We start from the raw sequence: 18,487 nt of genomic DNA, 5'->3' as shown, positions 1-18,487 counted from the left end.
TACCCACTCACACTTGACACGTAAGCACAAGTCATATAGGTATATAAGCTTGGTCCTGCTATCTTGTAACTCAGTTTTACTTTTCCTTTTGAGCTAATATCTTCTTAGCTTTCTTCCATGGCCTCCGCCATTTCTGCTAATATGGTATCAGAGCAAAACTTTGCTCCGCTGTGATTTTTTTTTTTCAAAATCTCGATTCCTCTCCATGGTGAAAGTGAATCAACAAGTTGTTCCTCCATTCGCTCGTCCGGCGATTGAAGACGTCGGCAGTCCATTTTATCTCCAGAATGGAGATCATCCTGGCATGATTCTGGTTTTGCATTCCCTTACAGGCTCCAATTATAACATCTGGCAGCGTGCTATGTCGATGGCGTTGACGGCGAAGCACAAATTAGGTTTTGTCGATGGCACAATTTCTCGACCTCCAGCTGATGATCTTCTGTTTGGGGCTTGGATGCGGTGTAACAGCATGGTTGTTTCCTGGCTTTTAAACTCTGTGACTCGAGAAATCGCGGATAGTCTTATGTACCTCTCCACTGCTAGAGAAATGTGGACAAATCTTCGTGATCGTTTCCTTCAGAGCAATGCTCCGCGTATTTTTCAGATCAAGAAGCTGTTATCTGCTCTACAGCAAGGCACACTAGATGTAAGTGCATATTATACTCGTATTCGTACTCTATGGGATGAGCTGCGGGATTTTCAACCAGTGTCTGTGTGCACTTGCGGTTCGATGAAGGAATGGACATCTTATCAGACTCAAGATTGTGTGATGAATTTTTTGATGGGACTAAATGAGTCCTATTCTCAGATCCGAGCTCAGATTTTGATGATGGATCCTTTACCGAGCATTTCGAAGGTTTTCTCCTTAGTTGTACAAGAGGAACGTCAGCGATCTATTACTCAAGGAAATTTTTCCACTCCTGGCGAGCAGTATCATGTTGTGTCTGCTTCTTCAACGCCTGGAAAGTATTCCTATAATTCTAAGGGCGGTAAACGTGATAAGCTCGTTTGTTCTCATTGTGAAGCTACTGGTCACAGTATTGATCGATGCTACAAGCTTCATGGTTATCCTCCCAGTCATCCGAAGTATAAGCAGAATCAACAGCAAGGGAAGGTGAATCTCTGTCATCTTTCCACTCCGTCTCCAGATTATTCTCATGGCCCTGGAGATACTTTGACTACTGCTCAGTGCCAACAGCTTATCCAATTTCTGAATGCTCAAATGCTAACTAGTTCTGGAACCACTATGGATTCGCAGCAGCAAGAACCCTCCGTCTCTTGTTTCCACGGTATTTTCTCTTCTTATTCAGCACCATTTTCTGTCTCCAAACATCACTGGATTCTCGACACAGGGGCTACAAATCACATATGTTGTTCCTTGTCTTTGTTTCTTTCATACACACCGTCTTCATCTTCTGTCAAGTTACCAAATAACCTTACTGTACCTGTTACGCACACTGGTGTAGTAAGATTATCTGCTGATTTGATTCTTCATGATGTTTTCTTTATTCCTCATTTCCAGTTTAACATTTTGTCCATTAGTTCGCTCACTAAGACCATTCCGTGTTCTGTCATGTTCAATTCTTCTTGTTGTGAAATCCAGGACCGCACCCGGAGCAAGAGGATTGGGATGGGTAAACGCTTAGGCAACCTCTATATTCTCATTGCTTCCACCACAATCGATGAACTGTCTCAATCCAAAATATGTACTGTTTCTTCTCTCAAAACAGAGTTGTGGCATTCTAGATTAGGTCATCCTTCGTTTACGAAGCTCTCAGTCATAAATGATGTTCTACATTTTAATCCTGTACGTAATAGTTCTGTGCATTGTACAACTTGTCATTTGTCTAAACAGAAACGCCTACCTTTTGTTTCTAATTCACATATTTCAGCTCATGCTTTTGATCTTTTGCACTTGGATGTTTGGGGTCCTTTTTCTCATATCAGTGTTGAGGGATTCAAGTATTTCTTCACCATTGTGGATGATCGAACACGTTACACATGGGTGTATTTGTTGAGAACTAAATCTGAGGTTACCAATTACTTTCCAATTTTTTGTACCATGGTTCGGACACAATTTGGAACCACCATTAAAGCTGTTCGTTCTGATAACGCTCCTGAATTGAGCTTTACTGAATTTTTCAATTCCATGGGAATTGTTGCGTATCATTCCTGTGTTGAGCGTCCTGAACAAAACTCTGTTGTGGAGCGTAAACACCAACACATTCTCAATGTTGCTCGTGCTCTTTCATTTCAATCCAATATGCCTCTCTTACATTGGCCGGAATGTATTTTAACAGCCGTCTACTTGATCAATCGCACACCCTCACCCCTCCTTTTGCATAAAACACCATTTGAGTTACTTTTCAAAAAACCACCAACCTATTCTCATTTAAAGAATTTTGGGTGTCTTTGTTATGGTTCTACGTTGCCTAGTTCTCGAACAAAGTTTTCTCCCCGAGCCATTCGTTCTATTTTTCTTGGTTACCCTCCAGGTTACAAAGGATATAAATTACTAAATCTTACCACCAATGAGGTGTACATCTCTCGTGATGTAGTGTTTCATGAGGCTGTTTTTCCTTTCAAAGATCATCCTCTTCCTTCCTGTGACACCGAGTTTTTTGCCGATTCTGTTTTACCAACACATCGGAGTTTATCCCCTCCCCAAGCCCATGGTCATCCTTCCATTTCAAATAGATCTCAGCGTATTCATAAAACACCGACTCACTTACTCGACTACCACTGCTACAATATCGCTTCTTCTCCCAAATCTTCAACTGCTCATCCTCTTGCTTTGGTCCTTGATTCCAACAAATTGTCTCCTTCTTATCGCGCTTTTGTTGGGAATATTTCTTCTGTATTTGAACCACAAACCTACTCTCAAGCTGCTGCCCTTCCTGAATGGCAACAGGCCATGACAGATGAGCTGCAGGCATTGGAAAGAAACGGCACATGGTCAGTTGTATCTTTGCCTTCGGGCAAGTCACCCGTGGGTTGCAAATGGGTGTATAAAGCCAAGTTTTTGGCTGATGGTACATTGCATCGCTACAAAGCACGACTAGTGGCGAAAGGTTATACACAACAAGAAGGTGTGGATTTTTTTGACACTTTTTCTCCTGTTGTTAAGCAAGTGACAGTGAAACTTTTGTTGGCTTTGAGTGCGATTTACGACTGGTCTCTTCTTCAACTTGATGTGAACAACGCTTTTTTACATGGCGATTTGTCGGAAGAAGTTTATATGTCATTGCCCCCGGGTTATCATAGCAAGGGGGAGTCTTTGCCTTCAAATCCAGTTTGTAAACTCCACAAATCTCTTTATGGGCTTAAGCAAGCTTCTCGTCAAAGGTTTGCAAAGTTTTCATCAACTTTATTGAATGATGGTTTCATTCAATCTCGGGCAGATAGCTCACTGTTTTTTCGCAATCGTGGTGCTACATTTTTTGTGTTATTAGTATATGTGGACGACATCGTCATTGCAACAAATAATGTGGCTGAAGCAGAAGCATTGAAAATTCTCCTCAATTATCGTTTTGGGTTAAAAGATCTGGGAAACCTACGCTACTTTCTTGGTATCGAGGTTGCTCGTTCCTCCCATGGAATTTCTATTTGCCAACGTCACTATGCCATCCAATTACTAACTGATACAAGATTACTTGCCTGTAAACCTCGGTCTACTCCTATGGATATTAATGTGAAACTTAATGGAGAGAATGGTGAACCACTCGCTGATCCATTTTCATATAGGCGCTTAATTGGCAGATTATTGTATTTTACTCTAACTCGCCCTGATCTTTCTTATGATGTCAATCGGTTGAGTCAGTTTGTGTCTCAGTCACGTTCTTCACATATGGATGCTGCTTATCATGTACTTCATTATATTAAGGGCACAGTCGGACATGGGTTATATTACAGCTCAACATCTGATCTTAAGTTGAATTTTTTTTCTGATTCCGACTGGGGAGCTTGTCCTGATACACGTCGCTCGACTTTTGGTTTTTGTGTGCTTCTTGGTTTTTCTCTGGTTTCCTTGAAGTCTAAAAAGCAATCAACTATATCCCGATCTTCAGCGGAGGCTGAATATCGTGCTATGGCCGATGCTACTTGTGAGGTTGTTTGGTTACTTTCTGTCCTCAAGGAATTGGGCATATCTTGTTCTTCCTCAGCCACCTTATTTTGCGACAGCCAGGCTGCTATTCATATTGCTTCTAATCCGATTTTTCATGAACGGACAAAGCATATTGAGTTGGATTGTCATTTTGTGCGAGAGAGACTGCAAGATGGAACAATCAAACTACTGCATGTTTCTTCACAACTTCAACTAGCGGATTTGCTCACCAAACCCATGTTGCCTGTTAGATTTCGTGCCTTGCTGCCCAAGATGGGAGTTCACAACATTTACTCCTCATCTTGAGGGGGAGTATTAGGATACACATAAATAATACACATGTACCCACTCACACTTGACACGTAAGCACAAGTTATATAGGTATATAAGCTTGGTCCTGCTATCTTGTAACTCAGTTTTACTTTTCCTTTTGAGCTAATATCTTCTTAGCTTTCTTCCATGGCCTCCGCCATTTCTGCTAATACCAAGTGCCTGGATTGCGGCCGACAAACGGTGTTTTGCTGTTTGGCTATTGGCTCCTGCATGCACATTAATTGATGACCAATTTCACAAACTGAAACATCTTGAACAATTTCAAAGTGAAGTCTTTCTTGATTTCAAAATATTCAAACACCCTTTTACCGAAAGATTTAAACTTTTCAAAAATCCAAGCGGTATACGGATACCTAATTGCGATCAACTTAAAAGAAGAAACTGGCTTAATTTATTCGTCTCAATGACATGTAATTAGCATATCGAGATAAGGCAAAAACTTGTGTGAGACGGTCTCAAAGGACGTATTTTGTGAGACGGATATCTTATTTGGATCATCCATGAAAAAATATTACTTTTTATGCTAAGAGTATTACTTTTTATTGTGAATATCGGTAGGGTTGACCCGTCTCACAAATAAAGATTCGTGAGACTGTCACACAAGAGACCTACTATTGAGAGAATTGTTTAATGCATTAGACTTCAATGCCTTCAATCTGGATATTCACTTTCTCCCCTCCTATAACTGTGATCTCAGACGAACCCAGTAGCACATCTATAGGTCGACTCGGTCCACCATATGGAATCGGGACATCCTCTGGTCAATTGAATGATAATATTGTGTCTTTTCATTCTCTACTAATCGTTCGGCATAATTTAGAAATGGTAGAGATATTTGAAACCTTTCATGGTGAATTATATCAAACTTATAATGTTCCAACTGATTTCTCAAATAATGTAATTCTTGTCCATTGAAATCATTGGGATATATTTTATCTGCAAAATTGTAAATATCATCAGTATTAAACAAATTAAAGTTGTCTCAAGGTTCTAAAGTAGTGCTAAGTATAAGAAGTTATACAACCCCATCATTGAATCTGTTATTGAGTTCTTCTACTTGAAAATCTATTGCAACATGAATTACATCAAAACATTAATTTTGTCGAATGTAATAGAATTTAATTGTTGGAACAAACGTCCGGTAGCAGATCTATAACAAGCATTCATATCCGACACCTCAGTGGCATTATTTTCACAAATTGATAGAACAATCATTAGAAGAATATCATAATCTTCTGCACTCGAAATATGAAGTAAAACTTCTGTGGTTGAGACAAAATTCATTGCACTTAAAATGTCTAAAAATTTCTCTTGCAAAACTCGACATAACAAATCAGTTATCCTCATAATCTTGTTGTGCATCACATATAATATAAATACGAAATCAAATGGTCTCAATGCAATCAAAAAACTCATAGCTTCCCCCTATATAGAATTCAAATATTTTTCTTCCATCATGTACTCAAGCACGATAATCACAGAGTTGTGCAAATCTATCATACTTCAAATCGACTTAAAATTAGTAGTCCAACGTGTCTTGTCAGCTCGCTGCAAAGTACCAATCTGATTAAAACTAGTACATACCTCACAAATATAAGTGTCATCATATTTGCAATTTCAATAGCTTGAACAGATTGCAATTCAGTGTGACATTTTAGAGATGTCTTAATGAGATTACAAATATAACTTAATTTTGAAAAATATAGTCAAATATAACTCTCATTTCCAGCAGCAGCTACCAACGTCAATTGAAATCTATGTGCAAAACATATACATAATATGTTTGTGGATAATCCTTCGGAAAAAGAACCTGCCGTCCGTTCCATGATAATTTTTTTTAAACTATTCTTTAAAAACAATTTTTGTTTTTACATTCAAGTAAAATAAACTTTTCTTAAAAAAAAACTATATTTTTAGAATATTTCTTCAAAAAAAATTCAAAAATTTTGTCCAAATACATACGTCTTTAATGCAAAAAACCTTGAGTTATCGGCAAGTTGTTGCCAACAAGAGGGATTAATAGTAGGGACGTGTAAACGAACTGAGTTAGTTCACGAGCTTTTCGATCCTGCTCAAAAAATATTTGATTTGTTTTCTAATTTGAGCCGAACTCTAACATGTTCAATTTTTTTAACAGAACTCGAGCCTAATTTACAGTGTTCGATAGTTCGTTTGCCTTGATATTTTCTCGAAAAATATTTGATTTGTATTCTAATTTGAGCCGAATTTTAACATGTTAATTTTTTTTTAACCGAACTCGAGCCTAATTTACAGTGTTCGATAGTTCGTTTGCCTTGATATTTTATTAACATAAATATATGTTAAATAGGTTTTAAGACTTTCCATTTTTTATTTTCGAACAGTTCGTGAATATGTTCGAATCTTTGTAGTCAGACTCGAATCCGATATCTGATTTGAACCATCAACAAACATGTTTTTTTGAATTTTTTCAAAATTTTGAATCGAACCTAGTCGAACCCGAGCTCGAATATATCTACGCCGAGCCGAATTCAAATCTTAAATTTGTCATCATATTTGAGTGGATTCGATTCATTTACACCATTAATTAATAGTTACAGTAGCATGGCAGAAGCTTAGCTTTTCATGAAAATATCATTATAAACGTTATTGGTTGTGTATGTGAAAAAAAATGAAACGACATGGGGAGTCACCTCACCGGACTTTGTCAAACGCTTTTACAGAAAGAAACAGGCCACGGATTGGACGGTCAACCCGCTAGCGTTCTGCTGAGGACCGTCGGGATGTTTGTAATATTATTGCAGGAATCACGCAAAGAATCGGCCATCTTGCATTTTGAGTACCACGAATTCGACTCGAAATTTGTCGACATTTGCATTTGGGAGGTGGGGGTTCTCCTTTATGAGCACATAATTCCCGAAAGAATGTCATGCATCACTTTCCCATGGATGCCACACGATAATTGGTTTTGATGAAGATAATATTATTCCCTCTTTTGTGATAAAAATGAATGGGAGGAGAAAAGTTGTGATGGTGATGGATTGTTTCAACTTTGTAGTCGATTCAAACATGCAAGGAATATATTTTGGAATAGCCCTAATATAAATTTGAAGTTTTTAAATTTGTTCATAAGTTATTGCAAGATTCAGAACTAACACGTAAAAACAAAAAAAGGGGGTGAATGGATGCAACACGCCTTCTTTTGACATAACCCCTATTGATTTTGTCATTATTTGCCTCAACTTTTATGTTGTCTCCATCGCTCGATTCCGGAGTTGCCGTTACAGTGTTGCGGTTCCATGTAATGATTAAATCTAGCTTGTATGATATATGCATCTTTTACATTGCAAAAATATTTAGTAAAATTTACATTGATATATAAAACTTATATCTTCAATAAATTATAAAGACATTAATAATCCATATATTCTTTTCAAAAAATAATAAAGAAAAAACTACAAATTTATAATTTTTGGGAATTGGATCAGTTTGTCAATTTTTTTGAAAATAATGAAAAAAAATGGCATACTCCTATGTTCGAACCGGGGTTTGAATTGACGAATCTTTATTTTTTTTTATATCAGGTTTTTTTAACTTCTAACGTAGGAATTGGGTTCAAGCTTTCCCAAGCCCCTTTTCATTATGATACCTTTCTTCTACTTGTCTTTTTTATAAAACAAAAAAACTCATGTGATACGGTCTCACAGGTCAATTTTGTAATACAGATATTCTATTTGAGTCACTCGTGAAAAAATATTATTTTTATGTCGAAAGTATTACTTTTTTATTTTAAATATGGACAGAGTTGACATATCTCACGAATAAAGATCCGTGAGACTTGGTTTATATCAACTAATATGGATAATACTAATAAGAATTAATAATAATACTAATAAGGTAAATGTAAACATTTAGAGAAAATTGTGTGGGAGTGGATGAAATTATGAATTTAACAACTTGCGGAGGGGATCGATGTAATTCAAAACTCACCAATCTTTTTAAACCCGTGCCCCACTTTCACAATTCCTTAAAATTCCCACCACCTCCAGACAGCATGGTAGCCACCACCACCGCGGCGGAGACCGCCCCTAGTTTTCATCAGAATTCTGAATTTTACTCAAATGAAGTCATTGTCTCCCCACAAATACATGACGGCCTCGAGTTCTGGCAGTTCATGATCGCGGGTTCCATAGCTGGTTCTGTCGAACATATGGCCATGTTCCCTGTGGACACCCTCAAAACTCGCATGCAGGTTATTTCTTCTTCGTACAAAACCCCCTCCATTTCTATCAAACAATCCTTGGGCTCCATCGTGAAGCTAGAAGGGATTGGAGGCCTGTATCGCGGCATTGCGGCGATGGGATTAGGCGCTGGTCCAGCCCATGCTGTGTACTTCTCAGTGTACGAAACTTGCAAGAAGCTACTGTCCGCAGGGAATCCCAATAACTCAATGGCTCATGCAGCTTCTGGAGTGTTCGCTACCGTTGCGAGTGATGCTGTTATTACACCAATGGATGTGGTGAAGCAACGGCTGCAGTTAAAGGGCAGTCCATACAAGGGAGTGTGTGATTGTGTCAAGAAAGTGTTTGTGGAAGAAGGGGTTGGAGCTTTTTATGCGAGTTATCGTACAACTGTGGTGATGAATGCGCCATTTACTGCTGTCCACTTCGCTACCTACGAGGCTGCTAAAAGGGGTTTGACGAAAGTGTCACCGGAGAGCGGACGTGAAGATGAAACTTTGTTGGTGCATGCAACTGCTGGTGCGGCAGCAGGTGCGTTGGCTGCAGCCATAACCACACCGCTTGATGTTGTCAAAACTCAGTTGCAGTGCCAGGTGAGGGTTCTTATGGTTCTTGGATTATCATCTGAATGTCTTTTTTATCCGTGCATTTTCTCATACAGGGTGTTTGTGGGTGTGATCGATTTTTGAGTAGCTCGATTGGGGACGTTGTTCGATCGATCTTGAAGAAGGATGGATATACTGGACTGACAAGAGGGTGGATTCCCAGAATGCTATTCCATGCACCAGCTGCTGCAATTTGCTGGTCTACATATGAATCTGTGAAAAGCTTTTTCGAAGAACTTAACGGAAAAAGAATAGCTCTTTGAATTGATAGAGTTGTTTACTTCAATTGGATAATTGATAGCTACTCAATTCGGTTGAACAGTCCGCTTGTTATATCGTACAGATGCCATTTTTAGCATACATGTAAAGGAAGATTCAAGATGTATATCATCGAAATAAGAATGTATGCCAGTACTTGCGTTATCACGCTCCAAGAACCTGGTTTACAGGCGGTGCCCGATGTCCACCCTTTTTTACAATTTTCTTCGTTCTTCCTCATTCTTTTTAATTTTTTGCCCAGGTATGGATCCCAAATTCTACTAAATATGAAATAGACAAAGGTAAATTTAGATGGGTGGGTATCAACAAGACACGAGTTCCATCCGCGATAGTCGCATGCAAACTTTTCCTAGTCAAATTTGCATCAAACACTTGAACAGATATGCATTTAATATTATTGCAACACTTTTGGTTGCACAAGTGATCACAAGTACAAGAAGCAAGAATGAAGTGGTAAAAAGGATCCAAGTGTAACAGCAATTTAACGGTTTTAATACTTCTCTAAGCTTATCCCGTCTCTAAGAACCTCGTAAGCGTCTCTACTTCGAGATTTCTTCATACCAGCAGTGAAATGGAGTTTTGCTTTCTCAGATGATATGCAAGTCACTTTGACCCAAACAATCACCTTAGTTTTAATACCCTCAACATCACTCAGTTTACCTTTATCCAGATAACCAGTTACAACAGTTGAGAAACGCAGAACAGATGAATCCTTGTAACCAACTTCGCACACTGACGGAATGTGAACAGTAAGCTTTCTTGTCTCTTCATTGAACTCATAATTCGTCGCATCACGAGGGAAAATGCCTATGGCTAGATCATACTCCTTCAGGAGTTCGGGTAATGGTTTTTGCATTTTTCCTGGAAATTAACAAGTTCTGTATTTTAAATGTGTAATAATACTGGGAAAAAAAGAAGAAATAAAAATAAGCCATGGCTGAGACTGAGAGATCTTTTGTTTAAATGAGCAGACGAATCATGAAGCAAAAACATAGAGAAAATAAAAGAACTAACCTTTGATTTTGTTAACCAACCATTTGGCCCCTCCTTCAATGCTGGTTGATACTGACTAAAATAAAAATTAGAAGAAGTAGATTAGCAAGAAGGTAAATGCAGAGCATATTAAGACCAATCATTCATAGTTTAAAAAATCTCTTAAAACTTGAAATTTAGATGCCTATACAGGAGTAGTAATTTAAGCCCCCAGCTTTTATTGATCCAGAACATACTCCGGACTAAAACCCACAAAAGACTAGTATATTAGCAGAAAGTATAGTAACGACACAACTTAAATATTTTAACCAATACAATAATCTAGGCACCACTTTCCATTATCGTGTCAGTGAACCAATTGTTGATCCCGATAGTCTATGTCCTTGCAATTGTACCAATTTGCAGCTCATACCAGTCCAAGAGGTGATCTTGACTCTAATTACAATCATAGAACTAATCGTTTGCCATTTTGACATAAAATTCACAGTCCATGCCTCCACGGTAATCACAAATCCAAAATATTTTGAATCATATACCATGCTAGCAGTATCTTTTGAAGGAAATACAATTAGAGGCAATCCAAACACTAAGTTCTTTCAAGAACCTTTTTGTACCATCCATTCCCTCATAAGTGTAGAAGGTCCAAACAGCATATTGGAGATTTTTTTGGCAAGACTTTACTCAGGGTCAACTATTCAAAATTTCGAACTTTCGTAATACAGAACAGTAAGCGAAGAAATTCATTCTTATAATCGCATGCCTCGTTCGATGCAGCATAAAAAACATAGGCGACTCTCACAGGAAGATTTTGCAAGAAAAGGGCGAAGTCCAGGTATCACCCGCCATTAGAAGTTGAGGTCGGTATGGTCTCATGAATTTTGTCACGAATAACAAATTCCAGGCTCTATGGAGACATGATGTTTTGGGAAACCAAGTAATCACTACATAAATTTAAAGTAAACCAAAATGAAACGCAGTAGCTCTGAACACTATAATTACGGCATATAAATGTACAACATTAAATAACCCGCATCTGTGATCAAGACTAAAAATTAAAAACTTCTAACAACATAAAATCAAAATCAAAATCCAAGTGACCTAAATTTGACCTAAAATTCAGATCAAATCCCACCAGAAAAATTCAACTTCAGCACACTCAAAACCCAAATACTCAAAAATTAATCTGGAAAAAAATGAATGCAGAATTGTAAAACGCAAATGAAATTCAGAGTCTTACGTTAATATCATCGCCAACTGAGCTAAATTCCTTGTTGGCCTTCTGACCCAACCAATACGAACCAACCTTATTCAAGATTTGATCCATCTACAGCCACCAAAAAATCAATGTCTATATAATTCTTAGGGGTGAAATTACATCTATTATTCCACCCGCCTTCTTCTTTCCTTGAGCCCTAATCCCCCCCTGCACTTCGTTTAATGTTTATTACCGTATCTATTTATTTTTCCTTTTTCAAAAAAAGGCAACTTTATTATTTTATTATTATTATTTAATCTACATCGTGATTATATTTAATATTTATTTTGAATTTATACGAGTATCATATTGCAATAATTTTGTAGACGAGGTCCAACATTTGGTAATATAAATAATTATAAGATTTATAATTGTATATATATGTGTGTCATTTCGTTTTGACATTCCTAATCTTGATTTTTTATATTACAAACTCGACTTCAAAATTTTTTAATTCATCCCATCAAACATATATTTCCACTACGATCACGCCATAATCGACTCATCTAGTTGATATAGATATGTTAGACATTCTAGAAAGAGATCTATTCAAAAAATAATGCAAGAAAATTATAGATAATGATGAATGATGGAAGTTGAGGATTATCGAAAATTGAATTAAATCAGATAATAAACTGAAAAATATAAAATATACTTCGCAAAAAAAATTATTTTAATTTTTTCTATTATATAAATATTTTATTTTGATTATAAATGAGTTTGTTATTATTTTTTAAAGAATGAGATTATATTACGATAATGCATCTTATTTTATATTTTTGGGGCCTTACAATAACTTAAATTGACCCGTATTATATTCTCCTAAGAGGAAAAAAACGAAACCCAAAAGATATTAACCGTTATTTTGAGTTTTCCCCCAAAGCTCATCAACTTTGAAAACCAAAAATTAAATTCAGGTTTGATTTTTAAGTATTAATTGTGATCTACATTTGCTCAACCCCTAATAGAAGAGACGTTGAATCTCTTGGCCGAATATATAATAATAATAATAATAATAATAATAATAATAATAATAATAATATGCGTGTGGTTTATAATTGAGAAACACTTTCGCACGCAAAAAAATGTACGGTGATAAATAAATCTTGTGTTTGTTGGAAGATTCCTTCAACAATGATACATGAATCAACACAACTATGATACATGAATCTTACCTAATTTACTTTCACCAATGTTAGATAGATTGATACTGTCCACCAACCTCTAACCTACTAGACTTATATATATGAATTATATTACAAACAAAAATAACAATATACATACATAACAATAATCATCAAACGTTTATCATTAAACCAAAAAATATAATTATTAATTTAGACATAATTTTTTTCTTTATATTAGTATACTTACTTGAATGTTAATGGGTTGGATTACTATATCCATGAATCCGGAGATACGCATGTCTAGTTACCCGTTTGTGTTGTCTCATATATATTAAAAACCAGTCAGCAAAGATAATATTACTCATTAAGATTTGACGTTATTTTTTTATGGTTCACTTAGCCAACCAGATCAAGCGACGCAACGTCACACATTTCAGTATTATTTTCACTCATACATACTTAACCAAGCACTTTTGAATATAAATACAATATATATTGATATCGGGTAAATATATACAAAATACATACAATTCTAAGAATTATCTACAATCTACAAATATATATTTTTTTAAAAAAAAAAATCAGACTTGACATATAACACGATCAAAGATATATCTTGACCATGTGGGATGGGGTTATTTGGACAATTTGACAAAGACGAGTTGCATTTCGCTAAAATGGCATGTGCTTTATATCATTATCAAAAGTTTTTTTTTTTAGTTATGGAATTACTTTACGTCGTTATTTGTGATTGTAACATTAATTTTATTACGGATCTTTTATTTGGGTCATCCATGAAAAAGTATTATTTTTTATGCTAAGAGTATTACTTTTTATTGTGAATATCGGTAGGGTTGACCCGTCTCACAGATAAAAATCCGTGAGACCGTCTCACAAGAGACTTATTCATATTGTAAATATCCAAATTTTGTAAAAACATTATTTTATTATGTGTGTTTATCTCATCATCCATGATCCATCAGTCCATCTAAACCACCAAATACTACAAGTAAATCGAATTATTATTTTAAAAAAAACGATTTATCCAGAAATATCTGTATATTTGAAAAATGTATGTATTATTTGAGAATAGATTAATAGCTTCAATGGGGTTGAAAATTTTTGATCTGGTGTGGATAATTTGTGGAATGAATTTTGTCTGACTTTTGAACATTAATCCCATCCCATCAATGCATGCCAGCTGCGACAAGTTGACCGCACCCGCTAAACCAGTTGAATTGAATTGGGGGGGGTGGGGCAGTTGAGAGCCCATTTGCTCCTTTTTACATTATCCCGATTGCTGCCTCTCGTGATTAATTATCGTTTATTCATTTGACATAAAGACATGTGCAGTGCAGCATTTGGACGAAAGGATTTAATATCGTTTTTCGTCCAAATCCATTGATTCTCTTTCAATTTGTATTTCAAATTCTTATTTTACTGCATTATTTTACCTTCCAATATATGGTTAGGTTAAATAACACCATTCAATCCAAATATAACTTACTTAAGTGATTATATATATTATTTTTAATTAAAATTATTTTTAAAAAAAACTAATAATTATTTATCTATTTAAAATATAATTTATTGTAATTTTTTAACAATACAATAAAGAATATGAACACACACACACACATATAAATTTCCATATTGTTGATACAATAAGATATATAAGATTACTAATCATATCTTTATAACGTGAGAACTCGTGACCGTTATCTTTGAGTTAACACTGAGTAAACTCTTAGAATAACACAATAGTCTGTAAATCACGTTATTAAGATAAATCGTACTGGAAAAAATCTGCACGACAGACTCGTTCGAAAAAGTGTTGATTGAAAGAATTGAAATTTCTAATAATTAATCAAACGCTCACTACTCAATCAACTCAAATACCTCATCAAAGACATTATTAACCATATGCGATAAAATATCAGTGTATTTTGGTTGACAGATCGATCTTCTGTTCAAATATGTAAAAGCTAATGACATAAATACATCAATCAAATATTTATCAACTGCTGCATTCTGGATATATGAAAATATCATATGACATATACAGTAAGCAATTACTTTTGATTGGAAGCTGTATCACTTTATCATAGAGATTGTAGATTTACCTGAAAAGTGTCGTTTTATTTCATTAAATAAACTAACTGTTTACATGAAAAATTCTTTCTTATGGTAATTGTTATGATGACTAAAAGTGCAAAGAATTTGAGGAACTCGATACAAAAAATTAATCCAAAAACTCAAATGAAGCTCAAAATTAGATAAATTTGGAAACACGATATTATTTGATTTAGTAGGCTAGTTTCATAAGTTAAATGTTTTGATAATTTGGAATAATGGAATCGTACAGCGAACGGTGTACAATTTTTGCGGATGTTCCCTATATAAAATATTTGAACTACTCGACTCTAGTTAGATACATGCGACTTATGGTCTCATTTATTACACAAGACAACAAAATCGTCGAGTCCCACTTGAGCAATTGGATCCTATTGTAATTGCTGTCACATGAATTTTTATGAATATAAACCAACTACCCAATCACAATATCATCACTTATTTTACAACTTGGATCCATGAAAATGCCTTCCGAGCTGCCAAAATCATCCCTTTTACTCGACAGAATCAAAGAAACCCCGACCACCGCAGCCGCGTGTAAACTAACCTACCGCCATCCCTCTGCCGCTCCAGTCCCGGACCACGAGTTACAGCACCACAGCCAAGCCGTAGGCCAGAACCAGTGCTGCTCCGCCGTCTCTCAGCACATCTCCGCTCCGGTCTCCACGGTATGGTCCGTCGTCCGCCGCTTCGACAACCCACAAGCCTACAAGCACTTCATCAAGAGCTGCCACGTCATCGTCGGGGACGGCGACGTCGGCACCCTCCGAGAGATCCACGTCATATCCGGACTCCCCGCCGTGAGCAGCACCGAGCGTTTAGAGATCTTGGACGACGAGCGGCACGTCATCAGCTTCAGCGTCGTCGGTGGGGACCACCGCCTGGCGAACTACCGCTCCGTCACCACGCTGCATGCGGCGGAGAACGGCGGCGGCACGGTGGTGGTGGAGTCGTACGTCGTGGACGTGCCGCAAGGTAACACCAAAGAAGAAACCTGTGTTTTTGTTGACACCATTGTGAAATGCAATCTTCAGTCCTTGGCGAATACTGCGGAGGCTTCAGCTAGGCGTAACGCTTCTCCATAAATAAATAATCGATTTTTGCATAAAGCCATGCATCAGATAATTTCATCCACAAATCAAAATTATTTCCTGTGATGAAATTTGTATAATGTATATCAGGTTCATGTTTGGAAATGTGATTGTTTTTCCAATTTTTTTGAATCCAAAACAATTTCACTAGCCTTTCAGTTTTTTTTTTAAATTCTCTCTATTTAATTAGATTGTTGGACGATCAATATCCTTAATATTCAATATCCTCGACTTCCAACAATAATCTCTACTTTAATTTCACAGATATGCAAAAATAAAAATAAAAATAAAGAGTGCTTGATTATATATATATTCATAAATCGAAAGGTCGACCTTTGGAAGTCTGAAAATTTACATGAATAAGTCAGAGAAATATAAATTCTAAAGTCTCTTCGATGTCTATTTGTATATAGAGGTTTAGAAAAGAGGTTAATAATTGGCAACACACAATGGATTGACTGATGATTTTAAACGACATAAATTTAAAATCTATGATCTATATAGCAAAAAAATTAAGAATGAAAATTTAATTCATATTTAAGTAATACGAAAGTTAATTTATGCACACTTAATAATCTCATATTAATTGATTTTAAATCATTTTTATTTCCAAAGGAAAAAATTAATTATTAATTAACATATACGTGAAGGGAATCGACAGCTATATGAATGAATATATGTTTGCAACAATAAACCAAGTTGGCCTTCAAAGTTTGGTAAACGATCTATATTAATCCTTATATTATATATAAAATGAATATGATATTAATTAAATTTCTGGTGCATTATATTTTTATCCAAAATGGTAAAGTACGTAACAGTAGGTTAGGCAAGTTGCGCGTAATATTATTTATAGTTTGTGGTGATTAATTAATGCATGCATGCAAGTTGCGAATTGAGTTTGGCTGCAACTTGGAGAGCAAGTGGCTCGAGCTAGCTGTCATTTGATCTATTTGCTTCTACTTATATTAAACATATATTATTACAATGTTCATGGTTGCTAGCGATATCGAGTTTGTTTTTTAAGATTTTTTTTCAAAAAGTATTTATATATTTTAAAATATTAAAATTTTCTAGTATTTTTTTTACTTTTTAGAAGTGAATTTCCAATTTCCAAAATGATCATTTTTTTATTAATTAAATTTAAATTTGTAATCTTAATTTTGAACCTCGATACTTCGCAAGGCTCTCTGGTTTTTCGAATATTGTAGGTGCTGTAATATATCATGTTGTATTACATTAAAAAAATTATCGCATTCTTTACATCCTTAATTTTTATTCCATTCAAAAAATTTAATATAATTATTATCTACATATCTCGATATAATCTACATTTTAATTCAAATTTTCATCTATACTTTGGTTTGGTTTTCATAAAAAATAAAATTAGCTTTTCAAAATTATAAATACTTCACACATAATAAAATTAAATAAATTATTAGACAAAAACTTGCAAACAAATTTTATTTTTTCTAAAAACAAAACCAAATATATACCCCATTTCCCTGTATAATTTTATAAAAAAAAATATTTTCTCGAAGCAACCCTCTGGAAACAAGACAATAAATACAGTTTATACTTATGACGATTAACATGCATCTTTCAATGAAAAATCTATTTTCCATCTTACAATATTTTTTGTCTAAATGACTATAAAATATGATGCTTGATGTTTTATTTATTAAATTAAATTAGTCGCGCGTAATACTTATTTTGGGCAACATTTCTTACCAACATAAGTGGGGATGAGCATGCACTGAGGGGATGATCACTTGATCATATATATCAATTACAAAATCGTTTTTCGAATTTTCTATCTGTATAAATTAAAGATTGATAAAAAAAATTCATAATACTAATTTGAAATCTTGCACTATCCTATCACGGATCTTGGCTCCTCCGACTTTAACCAGCCAATCGCGTAATCATTTTGTAAGTTGGTCTAATTGAATTTTTTAGGCAGTCAAAATTTGTTAATAGTGCAAAACCATAAACCGATATTTTTGCACTTTCAGACCATTGCATAGGAGTTTCGATGCGAGTATGTCACATTGTTACCCACGCGAGAATAGACTAAAATTAAAAAATAAAAAGGGGACTTATTTAAGACCAAATTTTACATGATAATTATGTTGATTTTTTCGACCAATATATACGGGCTAAATATTTACTTCTGGCATATACACTAGAAAAATATTAATGTAAGAAATTTATATTAACCCACTTGGGATGTGATCATTTAATCCCCTCGATCAAAATATTTTTCACACATTAATACGCACACGTACATATTTATACACTTTTCAGTTTTGATATGTCGCTCACTTTCGTGCCCACCAATATATA

The 18,487-nt window shown here is 35.3% G+C and overlaps 3 protein-coding genes across 3 annotated transcripts; 2 read left to right on the top strand and 1 right to left on the bottom strand.

Annotated features, from left to right (window-relative positions):
* Window positions 1-8,411: 8,411 nt before the first annotated feature.
* Window positions 8,412-9,687, top strand: LOC140971058 (uncharacterized). The gene is made up of 2 exons (XM_073433111.1): window positions 8,412-9,251; window positions 9,320-9,687. Exons 1-2 carry the CDS (start codon window positions 8,472-8,474, stop codon window positions 9,524-9,526), a joined length of 987 nt encoding a protein of 328 aa, XP_073289212.1. The 5' UTR covers window positions 8,412-8,471; the 3' UTR covers window positions 9,527-9,687.
* A 227-nt stretch (window positions 9,688-9,914) lies between these two features.
* On the bottom strand, window positions 9,915-12,019 carry LOC140971059 (uncharacterized protein At5g01610-like). Its single transcript, XM_073433112.1, has 3 exons — window positions 11,773-12,019; window positions 10,557-10,611; window positions 9,915-10,403 (listed from the first exon to the last, which is right to left on the bottom strand). Exons 1-3 carry the CDS (start codon window positions 11,857-11,859, stop codon window positions 10,033-10,035), a joined length of 513 nt encoding a protein of 170 aa, XP_073289213.1. The 5' UTR covers window positions 11,860-12,019; the 3' UTR covers window positions 9,915-10,032.
* Window positions 12,020-15,434: 3,415 nt separating this feature from the next.
* Window positions 15,435-16,291, top strand: LOC140960807 (abscisic acid receptor PYL4-like). The gene has a single exon (XM_073419091.1). The coding sequence runs from the start codon at window positions 15,509-15,511 to the stop codon at window positions 16,133-16,135; it is 627 nt and encodes a 208-aa protein (XP_073275192.1). The 5' UTR covers window positions 15,435-15,508; the 3' UTR covers window positions 16,136-16,291.
* The last annotated feature ends 2,196 nt before the right edge of the window (window positions 16,292-18,487 follow it).

The sequence above is a fragment of the Primulina huaijiensis genome, chromosome 2 (assembly GCF_012295235.1).
Source record: "Primulina huaijiensis isolate GDHJ02 chromosome 2, ASM1229523v2, whole genome shotgun sequence".
Lineage (NCBI taxonomy): Eukaryota > Viridiplantae > Streptophyta > Magnoliopsida > Lamiales > Gesneriaceae > Primulina > Primulina huaijiensis.
Note: the sequence above shows the minus strand (reverse complement) of the source record. Positions and strands in the feature narration are given on the sequence as shown.

Coding starts and splice junctions, on each gene's coding strand:
- LOC140971058 (XM_073433111.1), top strand. CDS start 8,472: ATGGTAGCCACCACCACCGCGGCGGAGACCGCCCCTAGTTTTCATCAG. Junction 9,252..9,319: donor AAACTCAGTTGCAGTGCCAG/GTGAGGGTTCTT, acceptor TTTCTCATACAG/GGTGTTTGTGGGTGTGATCG.
- LOC140960807 (XM_073419091.1), top strand. CDS start 15,509: ATGAAAATGCCTTCCGAGCTGCCAAAATCATCCCTTTTACTCGACAGA.
- LOC140971059 (XM_073433112.1), bottom strand. CDS start 11,859: ATGGATCAAATCTTGAATAAGGTTGGTTCGTATTGGTTGGGTCAGAAG. Junction 10,612..11,772: donor CAGTTGGCGATGATATTAAC/GTAAGACTCTGA, acceptor TTTTTATTTTAG/TCAGTATCAACCAGCATTGA. Junction 10,404..10,556: donor GTTGGTTAACAAAATCAAAG/GTTAGTTCTTTT, acceptor GTTAATTTCCAG/GAAAAATGCAAAAACCATTA.